At 36.5% G+C, this 15356-nt stretch overlaps 2 protein-coding genes across 3 annotated transcripts; one reads left to right on the forward strand and one right to left on the reverse strand.

Moving 5' to 3' along the window:
* Positions 1-1896: 1896 nt before the first annotated feature.
* On the forward strand, positions 1897-6196 carry LOC112511156 (autophagy-related protein 16-like). 2 transcript variants are annotated; one of them, XM_025116636.1, is made up of 6 exons: positions 1897-1986; positions 2139-2265; positions 3676-3857; positions 3949-4144; positions 4798-5059; positions 5144-6196. In XM_025116636.1, coding segments are annotated over exons 1-6 (1446 nt in total). In that variant the 5' UTR covers positions 1897-1984; the 3' UTR covers positions 5821-6196. The 2 variants fall into 2 exon arrangements, with proteins under 2 accessions (XP_024972404.1, XP_024972403.1); XM_025116635.1 differs by having other exon boundaries at positions 4798-6193.
* Positions 6197-6299: 103 nt separating this feature from the next.
* LOC112510951 (putative multidrug resistance protein) lies at positions 6300-10142 on the reverse strand. The gene is made up of 3 exons (XM_025116302.1): positions 9373-10142; positions 7068-8929; positions 6300-6931 (listed from the first exon to the last, which is right to left on the reverse strand). Exons 1-3 carry the CDS (start codon positions 9892-9894, stop codon positions 6553-6555), a joined length of 2763 nt encoding a protein of 920 aa, XP_024972070.1. The 5' UTR covers positions 9895-10142; the 3' UTR covers positions 6300-6552.
* Positions 10143-15356: the final 5214 nt, after the last annotated feature.

Below are 15356 nucleotides of genomic sequence, written 5' to 3' on the forward strand. Positions count from 1 at the left end.
ACATAAATTAAATTATAAAAAAATTAAATTAAAAAATTACAAAAAAATGAGAAATTTCAAATAGTTAATTTGATACTAATATCGATATATTTTTGTTAAATTTTTATGATATCTTCAAACATATATTTTATTCAAAAATAAAAACATCACCGCTTTCTCAAAATCACATAAAACCATATTATAACATTGACTGAGATAAATAATAAAATGAAATATTAAAATCATGATGTATCTCGCTGCATTGTGCGAGTACGCTTCTAGTCAGATAGGGATGAACGAGTTTAAGAGTTTTAAGAGTTTAAGAATTTTTAAGAGTTTTAGCCAAATGCATTATAATATAGTATAGATATATATATATATATATATATATATATATATATATATATATTTCAAAAAAACTCAAGAACATATTAATTCAAAACATATTATACAGTGCAATTTGGATAGCCTAACCCCAAAATATAATATATATATATATATATATAAATAAATACCTATAAAAGTATAAATCGTAAATATTAAAAATATTTTTTCATAGTATATATAATATATAATAATATAATTAAGTCAAAAGATATTCAATATTGAACTCATTTCAAATGTATTAACGAGACGATTATAATGGTGTAACTTGCTAAAATAAAAATGTATTTTTTAAAAATGTTTTAATTGATATACGATTATATATGTTAATTTGATAAAAGTTTAAAAGTAAAGGACGTAAAGAAAATTAATTAATTAATTATAGGGGTATAAAATGTAAATTTAAAATTATAATTTTAAAAAAAATAGTTGTGAGAGAGTGAGTGTATGTGAGGAGATGAGTGGGTGAAAAAGTGAGTATAAAGGGTATTTTTGTCATTTAGTATTTTAAGACTTTAAGACTTTTGCTAAATTTGCTTAATAAGATAGTATAGATTAGTAAATTTTTTGGCCATTAAAGTAACATCTTGGTAAAAAGAATAAGGGGCTGTTTAGCAGTTGGTGAATGGTTTGATGCATAATGATTAAGTAGTCGGAGTGATTAAAAAACTTTCATGATATAATGCAAAATTAAATATAATTGTTTGATAATTGTTTACAATGAAATTAGAGCGCTGAATGGTTAAGGGAGATCCATTACACAAAATTATTCAAAAAGTTTTAGAACTATTAAAATCAATTGAAACAAAAAAATAAATAAAATAAAACATTATCGCGTAACGCAACGAGATACATCTTGATTTTAATGTTACGTTTTATATTTTGGCTCTATCGATGTTATAATGCGATTTTATGTAGTTTTGAAAAAAAATAAAATGTTTTTATTTTTGAATGAAATATTATAATTTTTTTTAAAAATAAACGAAATTAGTATTAAATCAACTATGTAAAAGTTCTATTTTTTATGTAATTTTTTTAATTTATTTATTTTATTATAATTTAATTTAAGTTTAATAATAAATATTTTTTTTGGTTTAATATTATAAATTTTATAAAGATAATAATTAAGTATTCTGTTAAATTTAATGATTATCTTAATTATATTTTAGATTTTTTATATTTAAAATGAGATGTTTATCTTGTATTTGATTATGTTTATCTGCAGTTAGTTATATGAATTCAAATATAGAATTTTAATAAGTTGTACTTATGCACAATCTACTTGCAATCTTGAGTTTTAAGTAATATACATTAATAAACAGTACTTTACGGATAAAAAATGATTTTTACGGATAAAAAATGATTTTTAAAAGTTTTTATCAAATGCTTTATAATATAGTATAGATAACACGAGAGGCATTTTCCACTTGTCCTTCCCGCATTGGTTATTTGGAACTTTATAGTAACCGGCACGTCACTCTAATCATTTTTATACTTATTCTTCAAATCTTTTCTTCACCTCCAGAAAATGTTCAGATTGAACACAAAAAACCCTAAATAGTTCCAACTAAAATCGATTACTCCGATCACGATTCTAACCCTATTCATTATCATCACCATCATGTAAGCAATCATTTCTTTAGGCTTTATACCAACATTTTTTAATTCTGTAAATTCGCTTGCACAATTGAGAATTCACGGATTTTTCGCACACTGAATGTGCGTACACTGTTTCTGAAAGAATGTATCTTGATTTGATCGAGTTCGTTTCTTAGGTCAGAGGATGAAATTGCGATACAAGCAATAAAACATGCTTTGAAGGCTCTTCGAAAGCGGCATTTGTTGGAGGAGGGAGCTCATGGGCCTGCTTTTGTAGCTCTTTCTAAACCTATTGCATCTCAGGTTCCGCTTTCTGTACTCATAATATGGACCTAGAGCAATCTTGAATTTCTTGTACTCAGAACTTTATTGTATGCCTTTACACTTTTAGCTGTATTTGAGTTGTCAAGAACTGTTAGGCAGCTACTGTGGATTGCAGTTTGTATATTTAGTCGTACCATAGAATTTGTGGTTCTTCTATTAGAATCTTGTCTAGAATGTTATGGCTTTACAATTATTATGTTTATTTGGAAGGAAGTAAACAAGAAGATATTTAAAGGGATTATGCAAAGTTAAAGTGACGTTGTATGCCAAAAACATTCTTGTAGTGCCTTCGCATTATTTTTTTCCCATTTGCCATCTACTTAGTAAGGGGTAAGGCTGTGGGCTCGGACCAAATCCCCAGGGAGATGTATAGTGGTTGACAGGGCTCTTCAATGTCACACCAGTAGTCCAGTACTGCCAAGATTTCTGAAGAGTGGAGGCTTAGTGTGGTGCTGCTGCTATATTAGAAGAAAGGCAAAGCGCAAAGTTGTGGTAACTACACGGTATAAAATTACTTAGCCACACCATGAGATTATGAGAGCGAGTGATTGAGGCTAGTGTCGGCGCAAAACAGAGGTCATGGAGAACCAATTTGGTTTCATGCCAGACAATCATTGATTGAGGCAATACACCTCCTCAGACGCCTCATAGAAAAGTATAAAGAGCGTGGTAGGGACTTACACTTGGTGTTCATAGACCTGGAGAAGGCATATGATAGTGTATCATGAGATGTGATTTGGAGGAGTTTGGAGAAGAGGGGATACCATGGAGGTATGTTAGAGCGCTTCAGGATATACAGGGTGATTGTTTATGTTAGAGCGATTCAGGACCCTAGCGGGTGAAACAAAGTATTTCCCGGTGGAGATGGGGATACCCAAGGATCGACACTAAGTCTATTTTTTTGCTGTGATTTTAGAGGAGATTTCCTTAAGGATCCAGGGAAGTGTCCTATGATTATGTCTTCTGCGGACGACATTGTGTTGGTAGTGGAGTTGAAGGTAGAGGTGACCAGAGGTTGGAACAGTAGAGTGTATCGAGGAGGGGATGGAAGTCAACATGGGGGTAAAAGGTACTCTAGAAGGATAGTTTCGAGTATCTAGGCTCCATGATTAAGAGAAGGGGTGGTTAGGTCGAGGATGACATAACACATCACATAAAGACAGGGTGAGATATAATGGGCTCATATGGTTTTGTTTATTAAAAATTAATGAACGGTTAGCCCAGGTGATTGTCACCACTCTGTCTTAACGTTTCATAGTTTTCCATTCTGCTGCACATTAGTGGTTGACCTTATATTTGAAAATTATATAGAACCTTTATCTTTACACAACATATTACTTTTAATACTAACACAATGTAACTGATTTAATTTATATTTGCAACATGAAGGGTTCAGAATGGAAGGACAAGGCAGAAACTCTTGAGTTGGAACTTCAGCAATGTTATAAAGCTCAAGCTCGATTATCTGAGCAGCTTGTGGTTGAAGTTGCCGAGTCTAGAGCTGCAAAAGCTTTAGTTCAAGAGAAAGAAGCCTTAATTCCTAGTCTTGAGAACGATCTTTCTCAAGCAAGGTTCTCCTCCTTGCTTTCTGTGTGGTTTAACAGTGGAAGAAGCTTTAGTTCACAAAATTTTATGTTGATGACTAGTATGCTTATGTTGCAGGGATGAATGTTCGCGCTTGATAGCACTTTTAGATGAAAAGACTAAAGCCCTAGAATTGCTTATGGATGAAAATAAAGAGCTCAGATCCCAATATGAGGAGATGAGAGCTAGAGCTATCAATGCAGAGGCTGAAAACAAGACATTGGTTGATCGTTGGATGTTGCAGAAAATGCAGGATGCTGAGCGCCTTAACGAGGTATAGTCTACAACTCTACATTACTAGTATTAATGGCATTATGTTTGCTTATGGTTCTTGGATTTCTAGCATGTTGTGGTACAGCAAGCAATCCTTAATCCTTATCTGTGTGACGTTAATTCTTGTAATTTGTTTATTGTTCTTGTCTTGGATTTAAATGCAACCTCTCCATATGCTTCATTCATCGTAAAATTCAGGTTATATTTTATAGATTGACATACAATTAACACGTAGATTCTCAAGAAGGAATCCACACCCTCTCATTTTTTGTCCTCAATGTCATCATCAGAGATGGGACTAAAGAAGTGGAAAATAAATTTAGTTGGTGTCTATGCAGTTTTTATTTTATTTTATACTTTTGATGGGCCTATGAATTCTCTTTGAGAAAACAGAAGAGTCACCTTGATTTCCTTGATGACATAACTAATATCACATCACCACTATGAAATGTATGCTATCTATAATGGCCTTCCAATCAGGAAGTGGTTGTCAAGAGTCAAGCCATCTCCAGGTCATCCTCTCATATTGGCTATCATAGTAGCACTTCATTCTCTTGTTTATTCTATTTCCAGGGGGAGGTTAGATTTTATCATTTGCCAGCTATACTTGGTATTATATGTCTATCAGGTTTTATTTATCTATCTTTTTATCAGGCCAATGCTTTATATGAAGACATGCTTGGTAAGCTCAAAGCCAGTGGTCTGGAGCAACTTGCTCGGCAGCAAGTGGATGGTGTGGTCCGCCAAAGTGAAGAAGGTGCCGAGTACTACGTAGAATCAACAATACCGAAAACATGCAACCATAGGATCACGGCTCATGAGGGAGGTTGTGCCTCTATAGTTTTCGAAAACAGTTCCGGTAAATTGGTCAGTGGGGGGCAGGACCAGACTGTTAAAATGTGGGACACAACCACAGGTCAGCTAACTCGAACCTACAATGGTTGTTTGGGATCTATCCTTGATCTCAGCATCACCCATGATAACAGATGCGTAATTGCAGCAAGTAGCTCAAATAATCTATATGTATGGGATGCAAATTCAGGCCGAGTCCGCCATACTCTCACGGGACATGTAGATAAAGTATGTGCTGTAKATGTGAGCAGATTCTCGAGCCGCCATGTTGCCAGTTCAGCTTATGACCGAACCATCAAAGTATGGGATCTCAATAAAGGTTACTGTATTAACACAATCATTTTCCCAAGTAACTGCAATGCCCTATCTTTCAGCCCAGATGGGCAGACTATTTGTTCAGGTCATGTTGATGGGCACCTACGGTTATGGGATATACAGACAGGAAAACTACTCAGTGAGGTTGCTGCACATTCTTCTGCTGTGACCTCTATCTCTCTGTCCAGAAATGGTAATACAATACTTACAAGTGGGAGAGATAASTTGCATAATTTATTTGATACAAGGACSCTTGAAGTWTGGGGGACATTAAMAGCAAGTGGGAATAGAGTTGCATCTAATTGGAGTAGATCTTGTATCAGTGCCGATGACAATTATGTTGCTGCTGGATCTGTCAATGGTTCAGTCCATGTCTGGTCAATATCTAGTGCGAACATAGTGAGCACTCTCAAGGAACACACAGCTTCAGTATTATGTTGTTCTTGGAGTGGTCTTGGAAARCCTCTAGCTACATCAGATAAGAATGGAATCATTTGTATGTGGACATGATGGATACCATAGTTCAACCTCTTGTGACATGCTATCATGTAGGATTAATTGGTGTGTGCTGTGCTTGTCTATGCTGGTGATCAAATTAGTTTGTACAGATATGTTACTATCAATTCATTTCATGSATGTGTTGTGTGAACAAGTTGACTGCTGGAGTTGAATASTAGCTCCAGTCCCCTCATATTTYAGTAATTTCAAATTTGGGTTCCCCTATTTATTTTTATGTTCATGACTTTGACTCGATCCAAAGACTACTACAGTTTGAAACCAGGTTCTGGAATGGTTGGATCTTAAGTGCTAAGTTGTTGCCTCCAAATTCCATACTCATTTCATTCCAATTTCATGACCACAAACATACCCTGGACATCATATAATAGATGCTTCTACCRCTGAAWKTTTCATACAAGAAAATGCATCTTTTATATGTGATAGGTGAACTTTTACTTTAAGGGTCACATGTGTTAGCTTTCAGTTCGAAGTAGCTGCCATATCAAACTTCATTGCAGGTACTGGAAGTCGAAAGTTGTTAATCTTRTTACAAACTCACCTCAAATTTTATATTTGGATAGTACTAGTTTCAAAGTTGAAAATAAAGAATGGATTAACCTCTTTGCTTATACACCAAAGCTACATCTGAGGTGAGCTAGGAACAATATATGGAAGGCTAAGGCTGTTTACACAACCCTATTACATGATCATGCACCAGAGCTCCATACTTCAACTATGGAGTCACTAGTCTCTACTTATGGAAGCTTGCTGTTGAAGACTGAAAAGTGAATAGTATGCACCCTCTTCTCCTTTGGCTAGTAGATCATCATGAGAACCCTCTTCTATAACCCTGCCATTGTCGATCACTGATATTCTGTTTGATCTTTGAATTGTAGATAATCGATGAGCTACGATCACACAGGTCCTACCAACCATGGTATTTTCTAGAGCATCTTGGACAAGAGCCTCTGATTTGAGGTCCAATGCACTAGTTGCCTCATCCAGGAGTAAAATGGCTGGATTTTTCAGGATTGCTCGAGCAATGGCGATTCTTTGCTTCTGCCCACCTGACAATTGCACGCCTCTTTCACCACAGTAAGTATCATATCCATCTTTCATTGAACTGCTCATGAAAATGCTTAGAGTTAGCAATAATTTGGAAAGGTAGCCATGAATCTTTTTAAAAGACTTGAAACAATTCCATGTAAGCTATAGCTAAAGATAAATATAGAGATAGAGTGAGCTCTTCAAGATCAAACCTTATGAATTCATGGATGTTGGCAAGACTTGCTGCTTGAATTATCTCAGCTTCTGTTGCATTCTCTTTCCCATAGGCAATGTTTTCTTTTATTGTCTCTGCAAATAGGGTTGGCTCCTGGCTAACCCATGCAATACATGACCTTAATGCTCTCAGATCGTAGCAGCTGATATCTACTCCATCCACTTCCACAGATCCCTTAGACGGGTCATAAAATCGCTGGATCAACCCAATGATTGTTGATTTTCCTGATCCACTTGTTCCAACAAGTGCAACAACTTCTCCAGCATCGATCTTCAAGCTCAGAGCTTTAAGGGCCATCTTTGTTGGTCTGGCCAGGTAAAAGAAATCCACCTCTTTTAGTTGTATGTGCCCTTCTATCTTTAGTGGGTATACTACATGCTGTTTTAGAGTTCCCATATGGCTTTGCCTTTTTAAAATCATGAACAAGGATTTTAAAGCATTCTTTCCCAAGGTCAAGTCCCCAGTCATGCTCCCGGTTTCAGCAATTATCATACCTGCTGATACCACAATGTAGAATGTTTGGAATAGGTGTTTGTATGTGATATTGCCTTGGTAAAGAAGCTTTCCTCCGTACCAGTACAGGATGGCGATATTAATGTTAGTTAGAAATGGTCGAGCGAACAAACCCATCCCTGCATACCAGTGCTGCTTGTCGCTCTTCATCTTAGGACCTTTCTGTGTGTCCGCAAAGAGTCTCATAACCTGCTCTTGGGAGTGATACGCGCTAATGATTCTATGGTTATTAACAGCTTCACTTGCTATCTCACTGCTTTTGTTCTGTGGGTTTGTTGTTATTAGGGTTTTCATGTAGAAGCTGACAATGATGACTAGTTGCAATGATATAGCAACAAAAGCTAGTTTCCAAGACAATATCATACTCAAGATAACTGCTGAAACTGAGGCTGAGATTGCCTGGGCAAAGAATGCTAATCTATCTGCTACAAGGTTTCTTACCATGATTGTGTCTGTAGCAAGTCTTGAGCATAGGGCCCCAGTACTGTTATTTTCTTGATCAAACCACTCGATCTCAAAAGTCATCATCTTTGCAAAAATCACCTCTCTGACCCTTTTTGTCAGATTCTCACCCATAATTCCAAAATAGTAATGTTGAATCACACTGAAGATGAAAGCAAAGGCAGCAATGGCTAAGAAAGCATAGCATAATATTCTTGTTTGAGACCGAATTTCATCATGGTCACTGAGAAAGAACATAGACAGCATTGCACCCTGAAAGAAAGCGAGTATTGGTTGAATTAGTCCGTTAAGTAGAGCCCCGATGCAACCCATTAGAGCTGAATTCCGTTCAGGTGCATTCATCTGGATCAGGTGTCGCCACGACGGATGACTATCTTCTTCATCTATCTGTTGGTTGGTTGCTTCTTTGAGACCGAAACTAGTTACTATCAGTCCTGTGTTCTCTGTTGTCGTTGCTTCATCATCTATAGCTGGAGAGACTAATGTCTTACTATTGATTCCTTGAGACGGTGATAAAGTTTTTCCATCCACAACCAATGTCTTCTGTAGCTGCACCATGACCGAATATGGTCCACCAGTGTTTCGAATAAGTTGGTCATGTGACCCAGACTCTGTTACTTCCCCTGATTGAATCACAACAATTAAATCTGCATCACGAAGTGTAGACAAACGATGTGCGATGATAATTGTTGTTCTTCCTACTGATGCTTGAGTCAAAGCCTCCTGCACAGCCATCTCAGAATGTGAGTCCAATGAACTTGTGGCCTCATCCAGGAGCAAGATTTTTGGTTCTCTAAGCAGGGCCCTGGCAATAGAAATCCGTTGCTTCTGCCCTCCAGACATTTGAGTTCCTAATTGTCCCACCTGAAGAAAGTAGAGAAGAAGATTGTGATAATATGCTGAACCCCATTAGATTACTTTGCAAAAAGAGATATTGAGGAGAAATCCATGTGGGACGGGTTATTACAAACTCTCCCACTTAAGTTTCTGAGGTCCTCATTAGACTTCCTGGTATTCTCCTTGTTTATCCGCGATGTGATATCTGCCTATGATGTTACAAACACCCCCTGTAGGGACTCATCTTACTCAATGAGGTTTTCCCACCATTCTGATGGTACAAGGATCGGCTCTGTTACCATGTGATAATATGTGGAACCCATTAGATTACTCTCCAAAAAATCCATTGAGAAGAGAAGGGATGTTCCAACATATATTGAGGAGAAATGGTCCAAATCTAGCCGATGTGGACTCCAACAAAGATAAAGCAATATTGGGTGTTTCCAACAGTGACAGTAGTTGGTACTCACCAGTGTGTCATAACCCTTCGGTAGTTGTGTGATGAAGTCATGTGCATTGGCTCTTTTGGCTGCCTCTTCAATCTCTTCAATTGTAGCATCCTCTTTCCCAAACAGGATATTCTCTCGGATTGAGGTTGCGAAAAGTATAGGCTCCTGGCTCACTAACCCTAGTTGTCTACGTAGCCAATTCAACTGGAGTGACTTTATGCTGATGCCATCTAGCAGGACCGCTCCCTCGAGGGGATCATAGAATCTTTCAAGCAGATTTATCACTGTTGATTTACCAGAGCCACTGCGACCAACTAATCCAACAGTTTGGCAAGCCTTCACTTTCAGGTTGAATTTTCTCAGGACTAAGCTCTCTGGTCTTGATGGATATGCAAAATCGACGTCTTTGAACTCCAGTTCTCCTTTTACAGCGGATATAGTTGTGCCCTGTTGATCTGCAGAATCTATGGCTGGGATTCTGTCAATCATTTCACTAATGACAGCTGCTGAAATACTTGCTTCAGCAAAGTATTTAATGTTCATGAAAGAACTCCCAAGACCACTGCAAAATAGTAAGTGTTACTGACAATTGCTTTTCTCTATCTATAGTATTTCATATCAATATCAGAATTTTGATTTAGCTCAACATAATAGTTTGGATAGATTAGAGAACTTCATTCTTTTTTATGGTTCACGAGTCCGTAGTTAGATCACGAAAACAACTGCTCTACTCTTTGGGGTAAAGGACAAGTCTGTGTACATCCCATCCCCAGACCCTGCTTTTGAGTGGATAATACTGGGTTGCTTGGCTTTGGTTTGAGGCTGTAGTTAGGAGCCTTTTACCAACAGAAATTGGGTAAGCTCTAAGTAAGAAAGAATGCAGTCTGGGTAAGCGCTGACAGAAAATGATTGTTTACCAAGTGTCTGGGTAAGTACTGAGTGAAGCACTCACCGAGTCAGAAAGCAACCTCTTCCTTACCGGGTCAACATCTTGGATTCTTGGTCAACATATTTGTGTTCAGTGTGTTGGTAAACGCTTAACATCCCTTCTTAGCTGGTAATCACCTCTTCCACAGTAAGAGGTGGTCAACACTTGGTAAACTGCCCACATGTCACTATAGTGATATCTTCTGATCGTGATGGTTTCTTTATGCATACACCAATAGGATGAAAGATGAGAGTTTTTATACTTACAATCCTCCATAGACAACGCACACTCCGGCACTGAGAATATCTCCACCTTTGATCCCTTTATCAATGACCAAAATGCTCCCATACCAGCTTAGGAGTGCCCAAATAGCATATATGATTCCCATGCTGCCAAACACCATTCCCTTCAATAGACCTTGTTTGATCCCGAGGATCAGGGTTGGTCCTAATGCAGTTGAAAACCGCTTCACCATTTTTTCCTCTCCAACATACGAGTGAACTGTCTTTATTGATGATAAAGCCTGCTCTGCTATCCCTCCAGCAACCGCATATGCTTCTTGTAGCTTCTCTTCGTTGCTGGATAATTGCTTTCCATAAAATGATCCCGGAAGAATCAGCAAAAACATTACAGGGACCGCCACAATAGCCAATCTCCAACAGATGTACATGCCAGTTATTTCAGCTGCTATGAACATCCATATATTCGTGATGAAATTTGGAATCTGTCCCAATGTCATAAAATTCTATTAAGATAAAGATACGTGAAAAATCGAACCATCACTACAACAAAATCGGCCCTAACATCCTATTCTAAGACCTTTACATATGACACACAATTGTATGGTCCTATGAAATAGTCTATTAGAACATTTAGACATATTGTCCTAACAAGCTTCTTAGGACACTCCAATTCTAGATTATCCTATTAGTTATTTCATAGGACACTTTTGAGGAGTGTCTTATGAACACATCTTTTTATAGAACACTAAGACACTTGTTTTTGTAAGGCATTTTTTTAAAAAGTGTCATAAAAAGACTAATAGAACATTCTATTCCAAAATTGTTCAAAAAAACCTGTTAGAATGCCAAAAAACATAATGTTAAGTTATTGTAACACATTTAGATACGACACAATTGTTTGATCCTATAAACTTGAGTCATATGAAGCTGTCTATTAGGACATTCAGACATTTTTTACGTTCTTATAAAGCCGATTTTCTTGTAACGAAAGAAAAATCATGTTGACAATATCATGGGGAAATAGATCACCTTTTCGCTGAGGATTCCTTGTATATTTAGTGTATCAATTGAGATACTTGTTGTTACACGAGATGCTTCCAGTGTTGTGTCAAAGTACCCTACTTGTTGGCGTAAAATAGCTTTTAGATATTTGGTGCGTATACGAGTTGATTGCCTCTCTGCTGTGCGACCCCAACAGAATCCTTCTGTTCAAAGCCAATACATGATTTTCAGTGAGATTTCTTCCTAATCTTGTAGAAATAATAGCATAATCTTTTAGATATCTGGACTTGTTTTTGGTTACAAAAGTGTCATAGGTGCCTGGCTTTTGTGGTTTCACCATTGTTCGTTAGATCTTTCATTTGTCAAAATCGAGATCATGATATAAAAAGTTGCTGATTATGTGAATGAGGATGGTTATTGGGTAAGGCCTTGATCGGGATTCATTCTCCCTTTTTGTGCAAAAGGGTTTGTACCCGGCAACCCCCGAGCCAGCCTACACTTCCCCGCCCCACGAGCATCATGTGAGAGGCAAGTCAGGTACCCAGTTGGCTGCTAGGTGGTTGGCCTAAGAGCCCAGTGTCCACAAAGAGTGGGGTCCCCAAAGGAATTATAACTCCCACACTGTGGTTGCCAGACTTGAACCCTGAACCAACTGTGCTACACTCCCGCATGGGGGCGGGGTTCAGGCTGCCTTTTTTCGTTATGATCTAAAAGATATTTTCTTCACTCTGAAAACTGGGAGAATGTTTGATACCTCATAAAGAGCATCAACTTACCTAGAAAAGCACCTGAACCAACAACAATAGCAATATAGACGAAAGCAAGGGCATACTGCAAAACAGATAGACCTAGTTAGCTAATATCATTCTAGGGGAAAGTTCATTTAGGAACTGCAAAATATTTGGAGAACCGTGAGAACCAACTATTCATGAATCATTCATAATGAATATCATGCATTTTCATTATTCATGAACCTCTATTACAATATGCTATTCATCATGAACAATTCATGAATAGTTGGTTTTTAGAGATATTTATGGTTCTCGAATGACCCTGCCCTTTTCATTTTATGTCGTCTTTATTGTATGGTGTGAAACATGAGTATGACACACAATTGACAACCAACCTGATTTACATCTGCAGAGGTTAAAGAAGATACAGAAGCATAACCATTCATCAAGCGACTAAAAACCAACATCATTGCAGACACGCTTAACCCGTCTATGAAGCAGCCGCTCGTCCCCAGCGCCATCAGAACTACGTCCTTCCAGTCTGCGTGTTGGAATAACATCCATAACAATCCTGGTGGTGTCTTCTCATTTTCGCTACTGTCAGGTTCGCTAAATGATTTATTCATTTCTTTGTCAAGTTTTTCCATCTTTCGCTCTTCACTTGTCTACCAATGTGTTTGACTGCTATATATATAAACAAAAATAATGGGCAAATCCTAAACCTTGTTACATATATATGCTTTCATCGCTCATAGCTCATCACCCACGTTCATATATATATATATACACACACACATATATATTTAACAGCTTAACTCTATTGTCATGTGTTATAAAATGTTGAAGACAAAACCGTATGACCTGGATTAGATTTTGGAAAAATGCATCAAAATGCAACTGAGTTTGTATTTGTTAGATGATAATTTTTTCCTAGTTCGTGTAACAAAGTTTCAGGAGTTTCTATTTTGTATACTAACAAAATTGACTGATGACATTCTAAATCTTGTAATTTTTGAGGACGTGGATGCCAGGTTGTCAAGTTATCCTGTAAAATTTGAGTACGTGGAGTCAAATAAACTTATTTGGCATCTATGTAATCAGTTTTACAATATAACTTGACAACTTGACATAAACATTATCAAATGTTACAAGAGCCATAGGTTAGCGGTCAAATGTTTAGAAACTTTGTTCCATTGAATGAGAAAAAAACTATTTGTTACACTAAATAGGAATTAAAATTGTTGCATTTTGATGCATCTTGCTCTTACAAAAAAGCTCGGTTTAAGCTAGCAGACAAATGATTTTGCTATCTGTATAACTCACCAAAATCACCGATATTTGCATTTCCACGCAACATATCCACACTTTGGACAGACCAATATTGTCGATTATGAATTGGGATGTTTGGAAATCATCAATCTTTATTCTTTGGTACAACTAATTTCCAAAAGTTATTGATGCTTATTGTTTTAGGGATGCTTGCCGGCAGCTCCCTTTTGTTGCCCTTGTAATTAGATATATAGGGTTGGGTTTTGGTGAGAAAGAGAGTTAAGGTGAGAAGCGTAAGAAGGGATCTCCACCCTTGGATGCACATTAGGATGAGATGCACCGGATCGATCCCCGTATCAATCGCAATTCATGGTAGGTTTGGGATTAAAAGTGATCAAAGGTCTAGTTCCCTTCTTACCTTCTGACCTTAACTCTTCTTTTCACACGACCCTTCGTCTCTCTCTCTCTCTCTATATATATATATATATATATATACATATATTATATAAGCGAATGATCGTGTGAGAAAGAGAGTTAAAGTGAGAAGCGTAAGAAGGGGTCTGGACCCTTGATCACTTTTTATTTCAAACCCACCCATGACTCGCGCTTGATACTGGGATTGATTCGGTGCATCTCATACAAGAGTACGCTTGATCACTTTTAATCTCATGTTCCCCCATGAATTGTTCTTTAGAAGGGAATTGATATGGTACATCTCGGTGCACGTCATTAGGATTGATCCAAAGGTAAAGATCTCTTCTTATGCTTCTCACCATAGCTTCTTTTCTTACATGATACATATACATACATACATATATATATATATATATTATATATATATATATTTTATATATATATATATATATATATATATATATATATATATATATATATATATAAATTCACATTGCAGTTTGTAGTAGTATGCATCTCCAAGGGGAAAGATGCTATTTAGTCCGTATATGTTCACTCTTTGACACTTCCAAAGGTGACGGTTTTAGTACAAGGAGAATACTCCAAAAAAAGTATTTTTTTAATATAAATTTATTTATCTATTGTTTGATTATATTATATTATTTCTTGTCAAATTTTGTTCGGTTTACATGGGAAAGGTTCATTTGAGAAGTGGTAGAACTAAAGAAATGATCATAACTGTTCATCTGGTCAACATTTGTGGCTTTGACCGTGAAACACTAGACAGTTCCTCGCAATGGTATGCGAAAGATAGAGAGGTGGTTTCGTAACTTTAACAAAAAAATGGCAAATGGATTTATATGTGAACCTATGTGATAGAAATATGAACTATATGTTCATATGTGAATCCGTTAATTTAGTTCACATGTGAATAATCTAACAAATTCATGTATGAACCCACAAGTTCATATATGAATCAGTTAATTAGTTCATATATGAATCAGTTAATCAGTTCATATATAAATCACACATGTCCATATGTGAACCAGTTAAAATAGTTCATATGTGAATTACACGAGTTTACATATAAATATATAATTCATATGTGAATCACATAAGTTCATATATGAACCTGTTGTCGCCTATTTGTTAAAGTTATAAAACTGCCATCTCTATTTTTCGTATAGCCGTAATTTTCAACCAGTCAAAGCTGTAATTATTGACCAGTCAAATCCGATCTTGACTGTATAAAGAGCTATGATCACTTTTTTACTTCTCAAATATTTACTTCTCAAAATAACATTTGGCTATAAAGTATATTGCTCAAATATGGTTGGGTCGTTTTCTTTTTTTGGCTGAAAAATGGAATTGATATCGACTTAAAATGACCAAAACACGACTTCCTTTGTTCTTAAGTGT

This window comes from Cynara cardunculus (assembly GCF_001531365.2).
Source record: "Cynara cardunculus var. scolymus isolate 2C chromosome LG 4, CcrdV1, whole genome shotgun sequence".
Taxonomy (NCBI): Eukaryota; Viridiplantae; Streptophyta; class Magnoliopsida; order Asterales; family Asteraceae; genus Cynara; species Cynara cardunculus.